At 36.3% G+C, this 12,972-nt stretch overlaps 2 protein-coding genes across 3 annotated transcripts in view; one reads left to right on the forward strand and one right to left on the reverse strand.

The window, feature by feature from the left end:
* The window catches only part of METAP2 (methionyl aminopeptidase 2), a 29,811-nt gene extending 27,328 nt beyond the window's left edge, over positions 1–2,483 (forward strand). The window contains exons 9-11 of the mRNA XM_020912815.2: positions 397–500; positions 1,008–1,123; positions 1,804–2,483. Coding sequence (XP_020768474.1) covers positions 397–500; positions 1,008–1,123; positions 1,804–2,056 — 473 coding nt within the window. The 3' untranslated portion in view covers positions 2,057–2,483. The remainder of the gene's footprint in view (positions 1–396; positions 501–1,007; positions 1,124–1,803) is intronic.
* A 1,498-nt stretch (positions 2,484–3,981) lies between these two features.
* Positions 3,982–12,972, reverse strand: part of USP44 (ubiquitin specific peptidase 44) — a 30,233-nt gene continuing 21,242 nt past the window's right edge. For both annotated transcript variants that reach the window (XM_020912812.2, XM_020912811.2), the window contains exons 3-6: positions 12,606–12,801; positions 9,880–9,988; positions 6,754–6,959; positions 3,982–5,939 (exon numbers count right to left, since the gene is read on the reverse strand). In XM_020912812.2, coding sequence (XP_020768471.2) covers positions 5,740–5,939; positions 6,754–6,959; positions 9,880–9,988; positions 12,606–12,801 — 711 coding nt within the window. In that variant the 3' untranslated portion in view covers positions 3,982–5,739. The remainder of the gene's footprint in view (positions 5,940–6,753; positions 6,960–9,879; positions 9,989–12,605; positions 12,802–12,972) is intronic.

Here is a 12,972-nt window from a genome sequence, read left to right on the forward strand (position 1 = left end):
AACTTTTTATATCCCTCTAGTTTTCCAATTTGTATATAACTATCTTAAGGTACAGTTGGGCTTCCCTGGTAGCTCAGCTGGTAAAGAATCCACCTGCAATGCAGGAGACCCAGGTTTGATCCCTAGGTTGGGAAGATCCCCTGGAGATGGATATGGCAACCCACTCCCAGTATTCTTGCTTGGGAAATCCCCTGGACAGAGGAGACTGGTAGGCTACAGTCCATGAGGCCAGAATAGTTGGACACAACTTTGTGACTAAACCACTAGACCACTAATGTAGGGTTATTTAATAGCACCAAACCTGATTTTTAAGTAAATGCTTGAACTCTGTACCAAAGGCCAAGAGATCTGTTTGTGCCTTGAAACCCTGAATAAGTTTTTTTTCTATTATGCCAGTGAAACCAATCCGTAATCTAAATGGACATTCAATTGGGCCATATAGAATACATGCTGGGAAAACAGTGCCCATTGTGAAAGGAGGAGAGGCAACAAGAATGGAGGTATGTATACCATAGCACTGTTCTTCTGTGAAGCATTTTGACTTTTTTTTTCTTCCGAACTATGAAGCTAGTAGTAGTTGAGTATATAGTATGTTGAGCAAAATTACCTTGCCACTCATACTCACCCCCACAGATATTGGGCTGTGTAAATGTGCAGATTGTGTCTGGTCACACTGGGGCTCAGTTGGCTGTGCAAGTGAGGCATGTCAAAGGTTTTGTCGATACTTGATGATTTATTGAGCATCTTGTTGGTGCCAGTCTCTTTAGTAGGCACTAAGATGTATAATAGTGGTGAACAAAATTTCCTGCCTGTGTAAAGTCTGCATTCTAATAGACCACACAGAGATCAAAAGTGCTAAGGAGGTAAATCAGGAAAAGGTAGATAAGGACTGCCAGGTGTGTGATTTCTTACATTAAATGGGGAATACCTCAACCTGAAGTTAAGATGGGAATTTTAATTCATTCTGAATTTTTCTTCGTTTCCCTTGACTCATATTATATTTTTAGGAAGGAGAAGTATATGCCATCGAAACCTTTGGTAGCACAGGAAAAGGTGTGGTTCATGATGATATGGAATGTTCACATTACATGAAAAATTTTGATGTTGGACATGTGCCAATAAGGTGAGAGGCTATTCTTTATAAGATTGATGAATTTCTCTTTCCAGTTAACAGCATTTTAAAATGTGTGATGGACATCCACAGTGGTACATTCATAAATGCACAGTTCTATAGCCTCTAACAATAAGGTCTGTAAATTTCTATAATTCAGCAAAAAAAAAAAAAAAAAAGCCCTATTAGAAATGTTAACTGAGATGAAATGATCTAAGTATTCTCTTCATATCTTGTTTCCAATAATTGTAATAATTAGATTATTGTTTTGCTGGTATTCCTAGGTTTTTGGTTTTACTATTTTCCCATTGGTAAACTTTGTATTTTTATTTACTTTTTAAAAACTTTTTGGAGATGATTGAAGCCTCTTCTTTATGATCAGATCTTTTTCAGCTTGATGCCGAAATTTCCCCCATAAGGGGAATTCCCACCTTAATATTATTGATAAGTTTGTACTTGAAATTTAACACTGCGTGCATAGACATATAAATATAACCTTCATGTGGTCTTCTTTCCATCTGCCATCTGTAATTGAGTATTATACATTCTGGTTTTTGGAAGTTGAAAGAGGCAGCAAAGAGAGTTTTTTGAACTTTAATTACTAAGTCATAGTTTTTGTTTGAGTTTTCCTTAATGGGGGAAATGAGTTGGTAACTTTGTAGCTAACTATTAATCTTGGACTTTTCTCTTAGGCTTCCAAGAACAAAACACTTGCTAAATGTCATCAATGAAAACTTTGGCACTCTTGCCTTCTGCCGCAGATGGCTGGATCGTTTGGGAGAAAGTAAATACTTGATGGCTCTGAAGAATCTGTGTGACTTGGGCATTGTAGACCCATATCCACCATTATGTGACATTAAAGGATCATATACAGCACAGTTTGAACATACCATACTTTTGCGTCCAACATGTAAAGAAGTTGTCAGCCGAGGAGACGACTATTAAACTTAGTCCAAAGCCACCACAACACCTTTTATTTTCTAAGCTTTGTTGGAATACATTATACCAGATTTAATTTGCAACATGTTGTCTTAACAGTGGACCTATGTAATACTTTTATCCATGTTTAAAACGGAAGGAATTTGATCAAAGGCAAACCATTTAATGTTATTAACCAAGGAAAAAGCTTCCAGGACTTTGAAATGTTAACCATTTTCTGTCTGTAAAGCTCCAAATAGTTAGGAATGACTTATACATTTTGTTTCAAACACCTAAGAGATGCTTTTCAGATATTTATATTGCCATATTCTTAATTGAATGCTTTGAATGACTACATCCAGTTCTGCACCTCTATATCCTCTGGTATTGCTTTTTAACCTTCCTGGAATCCATTTTCTAAAAAATAAAGACATTTTCAGATCTGAGAGCTATATTTCAATGTCTGTGGTGGTAATTCTCTATAGGAAATAGTTTAGCATAGCATAATGTAGGAAAATGTAGAGCCTTTTGTCTGGATTGTAGACCCCCACACTGAAACTTTCCTTCTGACTGAGTGGCTAAAACACGAACTAGACATAATATAAAGTGGGAGGAGAATTTTCGTAAGTTAAAAACAGCTTTTGGAACATTTTGCTTTTACTTTTTTTAGGACAGTATTAATGCGTGTCTTTCATTTAACCCCTTGATATTAGAAAGATATAATTAAAACATAACTTAGTAGGAACATTGTGCCAACTTAAAACCTTGATTTACTAACATTTCAACATTTAGATCCTTTGTCCAGTGGTGGTAGTTATTGAAAAATGTATTTCGCCTACTTAGTAAGCCAAAAGGGCACTTAAAACCACACAAAGAAAAACAGTACTTTCCATGTTTAGATCTCATTCTAGTTATTTCAGTTACTACTTTTTCATCATGAACCAAATTCTCTAGCACCCTGCCCCTGGACTGGTTTGAAGTCATAACATCATGGGTGGTATTTCACTTTCAGGAAGTGAAGTTACAGTGACACTCATAGCAGCTAAGTGTGTAAGTTGAATGTAAGATACCAAATATTTGAACTGAACCCCACAGTTCTTAAAACAGATTGCTTGAATTCTGTGTAAGTGATTCGTTGGGAATGTTCCCACATAATTTCAAAATTGTTGTGTACCAGGGTAAAGCCTTAATTTGCATATGCTTTAGCACAGATTGCCTCGGGGATGCTGTTTAGTTTGTGTTTTAACATTTTTCTCATAGGAGAAACCTGACTTCTGTACTGCATCATTTATTATACATTAAAAAGCTGCTCTTCCATATTAGAGCTACAAATGAATGTTACCTTGTGGCATACACAGCCTAGGTTTTAGCTATATGAGCCATGTTTATTATGGTGCTAATGTTCAATAGCTACCTTTGAATAATTTCTCCATTTCCTGTGATGATGTGCAAGTGGCAGAGCTCGCCAATTCATGCCTGGACATGTTACAGGGCTTGGACCCTCCAGCTAGCTCTTTTGGGGATTTGGTGGGAGGTATAAAGTGTTTTTATTTCTAAACCCAAGAACTTTTGAACTGAGTCAAGAATTTGGAGCTTTGTAAGATCTCTAGCAGTAGTGACCCTCTAATTGTAAGCTCCAAGCTCCCTTCCCAGGTTGGGAGCAATGGCTTTACTGCATGCCCCTGAAACGGCTGGAAAAAATATGATCCTGTAAATAGGAAAGCTGTTACTTACAAAAAAAAATTGTATTGTTTACCTGGTAGTGATGTATCTCTTGAAAATCATTTTGTCATGTTTACAATGATGTACCTTATTGGTAACAAATTATTAGTTTGATGTTTAACAATAGTGCCTTTAGTAAATTATTTTACAACCAAAATACGTTGTTTTTTTGTTAGATAAATTTAACAATGTAGAAATCCACATTGAGATATACTGTAAGAAATCTTGACTTGGTTTTAGTTTTGTTAAATAGCCTTAATTTTTTTTTTTTAGATCAGTTTTAGGTTCATAGCAAAACTGAGCACAAAGTACAGAGTTCCCATAGTCCCCTTTCCTTGACTTCACACACACACAGCTTCCCCCATCGGTTTGAGTTTTAAGAGTTTAAAAAGTAAATGCCTAGCAACTATACCACTAAACAACATAGTTTCCAGAGTTGTTTTTAAACTGTTGCACTAAAATTAGGTACACTAAAAAATATAGTTTAATCCTTGGTGTTAAAAAAGGCTAGACTCAAGTATCTTACCCACAATAAATCTTTAATGAGGTATAATTACATTGACAGTTGAGGTAACAACTTGCATAGGTATTTAATAGATGAATAATTTTAAATCTTAGCCATTTAAACTCAAGCTGTAGTTTTGGCATGAATGATTTGTCTATGAAGTGATAAATTCTCATTGCACTTCATGATCAGCTGCCCCTGATGATTTCAACCTGCAAGCAAACCTACTTAAGAGAAAAGATAATTGATTTTCCAGTGGTTAACACCGATCTGTAGAGGTTAGTGGAGTCTCTTCTTTCCAAATAAAGTTAGCAGCAGTAGGATTTTAAAGATACCTAATGAGGTTGTTAGGGAAGAGCAATGAGTATTTCATACTATATTTTTTCAATAAAATGCAAATGTGATTTTAATTCAAAAAGGGCCCAATGTTTGAATATCTAAGAGGCTTTTAGTAGTCATATAATACTAGCAAGAGCAATTTAATGTGGCTTTAGTTACTTATTCTAAGTGAGATGAACATTTTGCTCAGATGCCAATTTTGAACGTTCTCTGTCCTATGCAGTTTTTTTTCTCTTCAAGTCTGATTTCTATCCCTTTAAACCAAAAATCTTAAGATATAATAGTACAAAACTTTAAGAGATCTAACGTTAAATATATAAAATGAACTCATATCCAAGCTGAACTGTACTTGTATTACACCATAATATACTGTTTGCTACATTCATTTTTTTTTTTAATGACTGCTTTATTAGAATTTGGACAAACGTTTGCTGTCAGACAAATCAAAATTATTAATATGTCTCAGCCATCATTATTTTCATGTCCATAGTACTGAAGCCATTTAAACATGCTATTTATAAAGCTGTCATCTTCCTTTGTATAACAGTTTGACTATGCCAAGTAAAAAATAATTTTTACAACAAACTTGAAGTTCTGTTTACCAAAGTCAAGTCTATTGAGTCCTGTCACACACAAAGCCTCGGGTATTGAATGATGAGTAGGTAATATTTCACTTTGCAGTAGTTGAATGGATACACCAATCTGAAAGAAATGCCCTTTTTCTGGTAAGACTTAGTGAAGCAAGTTTAATCTGTCTGATAAGAATTTGTATAGAAAATAACTATAAAAGATAAATTATAAAATGATGCCATCTGAACTTCTTCAGTAGAAGATTGCACAAATTCATGATCTGAGCCAATTAAGACATCAAAACACAAGAAAGGGGTAACATCAGTCTGAGGTAAACACTAAAAGTTTAAAACCCCCAAGTATTTAACAAAAACTACCTACTGACACTGATACACATATACTTAAACTAACTTCATCTCTGTAAAAAATCTGTTGCAGTTAGATACAAAATGTGTAAACACAGTGTGCACTGATTAGTAAGTAAAAATAAACAGTGAAGCCCCAAATTGTTAAGTCAGCCCTTTTAAAAAGTATATATACAAATCACAAGAGGAAAACCCCCACTGTCTTTGGATCAGCTAAGGATTTCATTAGAAGAGGTATCAGCTTCTTCACTGGGATGCTGGCTACCATTCAGGAGTTCTGGAGGCAGGAGTTCAGAATGTCCATTCTCAGTAACTCGCTGGGTATAAAACAAGATATAAGCTTGGGCCTTGCATACTTCATCCATAGTGCACATGCTGAGCTTGGAATCATTGCAGTGTACCCAGAACCCTAGAGTGAAGCACAAAAATATATCTTAATGTTTACAAAGGAACTTTAGAAATTTAGAAATTTAGAAATTTCTAGTATAAATGAAAACATGGATTTAAAGAGTTTCAGTGAGAGTTGAGGGTTGGTTTTTTTTTTTAAGGAAAAATAATTGTCTAGCCAATTTAGTTCTTTAAATTAGAAATAGCAGCTTGGGCAGTATGTTACTCGAATCACCTACCTTTGTCCTAGAAGTAATTTGAAGTTATAGAATCTGATTCGTTTACTTGACACTATCTTTAACTCCTGGTATAATCTTACCAGTTAATGCTTTTGCTGGTAATTATAAAGCAAATTGTGTACAACTCATGGTAATATTAATTGCCTCCTGGGTTATACGGACTTTTTGTCCATACCTTTTTTTCTAAGGTTCATGGAAGCAGTATGCAAAAGTTTCATGTTAGAAGTTGAAATCAAAGTTGTTCCAAATATCTGTGATTCCCCAGTTATTAGGTGCTCTGTTCTTAAAATTACCTGACTTCAACCAGAAGACAGAGGACCTACTCTTGGAAGTGTGCCTTTCGCACTATTTGACTTGTAACTAAAGAGATCAACCTTACTATTTTATCCCTTCAGCCCTTACAAGACAAAACTACCACAGTCCTGCATCATAGAATATCCCATTTTCTGCACAAAACCCCTGTTTTTTTCTTCTTCTTGAAAGAAAACAAATCAAGTGGCTTTTCTTAAGATTACTTAGTGTCTAATTTAGAAATCCGTGAAGACTGAACCCTGGCTTCCAAAAGCCTACCCCAAGATAAAATACTTTTTTTCATACCTCCTTCAGAATTGTAACAGTAGGCAGTGTAGTGTCCTGAGCCAAATCCTTTCCCATGGTGCATTACCACAGCAGATAAATCATACATAAAACATTCTGGTCTGAGGGACTTCAGGGATTCCCTGCAGCAATAGGGCTCCATGTTTAAGATTTCTTCAAAGCCAACATGAACACCAATCTTCTCTCGGTTATTACGTCCTGACCACCTGCAAATAAATCAGGGTAAAATTATCAACAAAGTCAAGGGACCATAACCACGTACCTGGTCCAGACTCATAATATAGAAAACCTCAGAGAGCAGAGTACAATTCCATATAAAAATTGTAAATAGTAAATCCTTTAAATAGTGAAGTTGGCTACAATAGAGGAATTTAGACTTACTTACCAAACAAGTACAGTGAGGTTCTAAAATTATTTGGCTTCTGTAGTTAGAGGATAGTATAGGAAGAAAATTAACTTTCAGAAGAAATACAGCCTTATGGCATTTTCCCCCTTTGAAGTGAGAAATCCAAGGCACCAAAGGGTTTTTAATTCTTTACTGTCTTGTTAATACTTTGAGGAGGATATCCCAGGACCTAGAATTTGTTCCTGGGAGACGTAATCTGGGTCTTTCTTGGCCAGGTGTGGGGAAAAAAACCCAAACAAAACAGGCACCTCTTAATTCCTCAGAACACTTCAAGAGCTCTTCATAATTAAAAAAAAAAAGAAGCTGTGACCCTTCCTGTGTGTAAATCAATATAATACGCATTAGTGACAAAACTCAGATATCGTCCCTATACTGTCAATTTCTCAATCTGTTGGTCATGCTTCCCAGTACTGGATCTATGCATGTAAAGCAATGCTTTTATCATTGAATAGTATGAATTGGTGCTACAGGGGAAAAATAATGTAATAAATGGTGGTTCTTTCAAGAGATTATAGTACAACCTGGAGCGCTATGGTACAATGACAAAAACCAGCTGAAAATATAGTATCCATGTATTAAAGCATGCAGTTAAGACAGCAGCAGGTAAAGTAGGGAGAAAGGCAAATAGGTTTTATGAAGAAAAAAATGAAAATGCTTAATTAGTGTGATGTAAAATTGTATGGAACTAAAGATGAGACTTGCAAATTATGTCACCTGCCACACTAGAAGTCATATCCCAGTCTTTCCCTGTTACGTGTATAAAGAGTCCTGTATCCAGTGCACCTTTAATCTTAGTACCAAGCATGTAAAATAATGGAACTTGCTTAACGTAAGTTCCTATCATTCTCACTTTATCTCTCTTTTATTATACCATAAAATTCAAACCTTAATTTACTGAATTATGCTAAATAAGTACTTGTCAGTTGTCTAATTAGAAAATAATTTATTTCCGTTGATGAGCAGGATATCCCTTTTTGTCTGCTGATAAAAATACAGTAAAATGATAAAAGAACAAGATAACACTATACCAAAAAGTCATGATTTATTTCTGAGAGAGGGAATAGGACTAGTAGGCACACATGGGGAGCTTGTAAGGCATTAGAAATGTTCTGTTTCTTATGTTTCTTCTAAAGCTCTTGTGTGCCCCTCCCCAATCCCATTCTCCCTTTTATATGCCCTATATATTTTATATACTGGCAAATATAATAGTATATTTTTAATGGATGAAGAGAAAGGAAAAAGATAAATGTGGTGGTAAAGGCAGCATAAAAATGGTCCCTGAATCAGAAATATGGCATGGAAGCATCACAAATATTTTGGTTAGAAGATGGAAGGGAGGCAAATAGGTTTAAATTAAGCAGAGCTTCAAACGGCAGATTAAAGAGGCAATTATGAAGAACAAAAAGTTTTTTCAGTGATTTATAGTAGCCAACTAAGTACCAGAAGTTTAAACCCTTTTAATTCTATCTATAAAATCTCATATATGGTCTGACCTCTCCATGTTCCCAGGCCTTTGCTACCTGGCCCTGGGCGATATCGTGCATGCTAAGTCGCTTCAGTTGTGTCCAACTCCTTGTGACCCTATGAACTGTAGCCCACCAGGCTCCTCGGTCCATGGGATTCTCCAGGCAAAAGTACTGGAGTGGGTTACCATGCCCTCCTCCAGGGAATCTTCCCGACCCAGGGATCAAACCTGTGTCTCTTATGTCCCCTGCATTGGCAAGCGGGTTCTTTACCACTAGCACAACCTGGGAAGCCCCCTGGACAATATTAACACATAACAATTTTCATTCCACTTGATTTCACACACCCTGGCAGGTCTCGCCCAGATTCTTCACTAAACCTTTTGTTGTGTACCCTTTCCTGTTCCTTCATACCTTTGTTCATGTTGCTTTCAGGCTAAAGTGTTCCTCCTCTTGCATACATCCCATTCATTCACTTAGTATTTTGGGGCACCTATGTACTGAGCTCAGTTCTGGATTTTGGAATACAGGAATGAAAAGACAAGACCACTGTCGTTACTGAACTTCTGTTTAGGGGGACAGAAACAGGTATTAATAAATCAACTATTGCAGATATTGGTTTTTGCCAAGAAGCAAAAATAGGGTAGGTAATGTGACACAGTTGGTGGTGCTACTTTTAAATGGGGTGGTCAGGAAAGTCCTGAGATGACATATGAACTGAGATTTAAATTACATGAAGTCCCCTGTGCCATTAGGGAGGCTTTGGGAATGTTTAGATATCAGCGAATGCCTTCCTCTAGGGCTCTGATCAATTCATTTGTATGTAGTTTGTGGTACTTAGTATTTCCACTTCATAATTATTTCTGTGAATGCTTGACTATAGTCTTGAGAAAAAAATTCTACATTATATTCCTCAAAGAATATGGACATCGGGCATTTTCCAAGCATGAAGCAATTGAGTCAAATACTCTCAAGCTATAGATTTTAATTTTAAAATTTTGTACCTAAAACATGCTGAATATTATACACTATAAGCAGAGACTAGGAGAATAACATACTGCGCAAACCAAAATGCAAGGAGTCTGCTATCAGCAATGTATTCTACAAGGGAAGATAGTATCAGAAGGATAGTTACTGAACATGTTGTTTATGATTAGGGCTAGAGATAATGACAGAATTTTTTCTCCTTTAAAAAAAAAAAAAAGCAGAAGTAGATAAGTCTCCCAGTCAAGTATTAAACTTTATTCTACTACTAACCTGAATCGTTTCAGATGGAGTCTGAGAACCTGAGGTAGGTGGCAAATCATAAGCTGTTTTTGTGCTTCTGTGAGTATAACTGGTTTTGAGGAAAACCTTCTACGTTTTGCTATGATATCAAAAACAGAATGAGATGCAAATTTAAGGATACAATGAAATGCTTGAGTAAACTCAAAATAATTCAGACATGTATTATCAATTAAACATCTACTGAGTTATAGGCATTATACAGGGCTAAAGATAAAGGCATGGCCTTGCTTTCAAGACACTTAACGATCATGTAAAAGAAAGTGAAAGTGAAGTCGCTTAGTCATGTCTGACTCTTTGTGACCCCATGGACTGTAGCCCCCATGGACAGCTCCTCTGTCCATGGGATTCTCCAGGCAAGAATACTGGAGTGGGTTGCCATTTCCTTCTCCAGGGGATCTTCTCGACCCAGGGATCGAACTCAGGTCTCCCACACTGCAGGCAGACTCTTTACCATCTGAAACACCAGGGAATCCCACAATCATGTAAACCACACATACAAAACTTATGAGCTAGTCAAGGCTGACAGGTAAACAAATAATAAGCACAGTTGACCCTTGAACAACAAAGGCTTGGACTCATGGATCCACTAACATGCAGATTTTTATCTTTTTCAATCACAGTTGACACAGTTGACTGTATGTTTTGCACACACAGATTCAGCGAACCATGGATTGAAATTTACATCCACAGTTGGTTGAATCTGTAGATGTGAAATCTTCAGGGATGGTTTGGCAGATTGGCAGATTTCAGTATAAGTGGGTGTGCCTGGAACCAATCCCCCACATACACTGTACATGATTTAATATAGTCCTGAAATAAGGCAACAGAAAGATATAGTGCTATAATATTTTTAAATGGATTTGGCTATGCCAACTAAAAGGAAAAATTACTCCCTAAACACGTACTTTAATATACTCTTACCAAAGTCTAATCAATCATGGTCAGTTCACTTCTTGAGGCTAATCAGAATCCCATGGGCATGGAACCTTCCTGCCCAGAGCACCCCTCCCTGCTTCCTGGAGATCCAACCCAGCACCGCCTGAGAAAGCAAGCCTTCATTAGCTCTGTATCTGAGATCTCCTTCGGTGTCTTGCTATTTTAGTACCAGATCTCAAACAAGGGGAACTGAGGATTCTTTTTACCCTCTGCTATCTCTAGAGGTCCACCTATGGACCTTGTGCTGCAGCTTCTCTCTAGGCCATTGGCTACCAAAATTTGCTCCTGATGTCCAGGAGTTATCCTTCAACTTGTATATCAACCGCAAAGCCAGCCACAGGAGAAGCTACTTCTTATAGGAAGTGAATCAGTCCACCATGAGGCTGTCCTCTAACCCAACTCCTCTTTCCACCAGAAGTCTTTCCTCCAGGTCTATGCTCTGGAGGTATCAGACTGCTGCAGGATCTTAGGGACTTAACTTTGGGTTGTCTCCCAGAATATATGGTACAAGTGTAGCTAGACAAAGGATGTTAACTCCTTGAATTATAGTTTTAAACATTTGCCATCATAAATTAAATTCAAGCAGCTCTTTTAGGCCTTTGGTGGACCCAGCAGATATAAACATGTTATAATTTTATGCATTTATTTTCATATCTTTCTACTCCCAGATTTGGTGAAGAAAACATCTAGGACCATTCACATTTATGTTCAAGAAAATAAACACTATACACTTTATCAATAAAGGTTTATTTTCTTCTAATCTTATAAATATTAGGCTCCTATTTACAACAGATTTCATAATAGGCAGCACTCGGAAAACAATGTTGGTGTAAGTTGTTCTAGAACACCAGCAACTTATATGCCATTTTTTAAATGCTGGAACAGCCACTGTTTCTTTTATGTTAACTTAGGAATTTATTATCTAACGCCCTAGAGTCATTTTTTTTTCAGACATGGAGATTAAGGAGAATATCTGCAAATATATAGTATAAACGTTTAAAATGCCACGTACTACACGTTGCTAGAGATAAAGAAACCGGATGAAGATGTAGCAGATCTGATGTGGTTTTATCTACTGTTTCTCTGGAAGAGGATGCTTCTGTTTAGTTGAAATGGCTGTTTCATCCCCCAGTGCTGGGTTCCTATGCTCACTTCCATTAGAAGAGCTTATCACAGTAGACCTTGTCTACCTGTTTCCTCCATTAGGTATGTGAGCATCTTGAAAGTGTCTTTCCTCTTTCCACAATGACTAGAACAATGACTAATTATAGAAGAGACAGTCAATGGATGATTTTTTAATAAATCTTTGTTTTTATGAAGCCAATGTCCATTGCAGCAGTCCAGCAATGTATATTATTTCCTATTTTATAAGTGTGTATACACACACATATACATGTTATCTATATATCAATGTTTTGATGTGCACCAAAAAGACTCATAAACTAATCATTTCATTCAGTACTAAATACCTTTTACTATTCCCCTTCACTACTTTATTCTACTCACATATTAAATTTATTTTATGAATCCTTTCTACAATTTACTATAGGATCAAAAATATTTTAATGTCATCAATAAGGCAAAACAAACACGTAGTTCACAAACATCAATTATAAAGCAGAAATATGTAGCCCAAATTTCTTTTGATAAATAATTTATTTCTATACCTGTTACTTAAGGAATTTCTTCCAGTTTCCCCTCACTTGTGTTTCTCTTTGCTAACCTTAGAAAAACAAAGAGAATATGCAGCCTCTACTTACAATTACACTGGTCACACACGTAGATTTTTCCTTCTAAAGCTTCGGTTTCTGTGAACTTAGCCAACATTTCAGTAACCAGACACGGCTGGGAAGCACTATCTTTTCCACTGCATTGGTATCTTTCTGGGAATTCCAGTGACAAGTCCCAGAAAGGTTCTATGGTATTTGATTTGTTGTCACATGCAAGACATGTAACCTGCAAATAGAAATATTAGTTTCTCAGATTACAATCCTCCTGTCAAAATATTTACTCCGTTCACTAGAAGTCATTACCTGTAAATAAGCTTTTCTTCTGAAAATGTACTATCAGAATTCTGAATGATCTGCTTTATATTATTTTCAGGGAATAATATTTTCTTCCATGAAC

The sequence above is a fragment of the Odocoileus virginianus genome, chromosome 24 (assembly GCF_023699985.2).
Source record: "Odocoileus virginianus isolate 20LAN1187 ecotype Illinois chromosome 24, Ovbor_1.2, whole genome shotgun sequence".
Classification (NCBI taxonomy): Eukaryota; Metazoa; Chordata; class Mammalia; order Artiodactyla; family Cervidae; genus Odocoileus; species Odocoileus virginianus.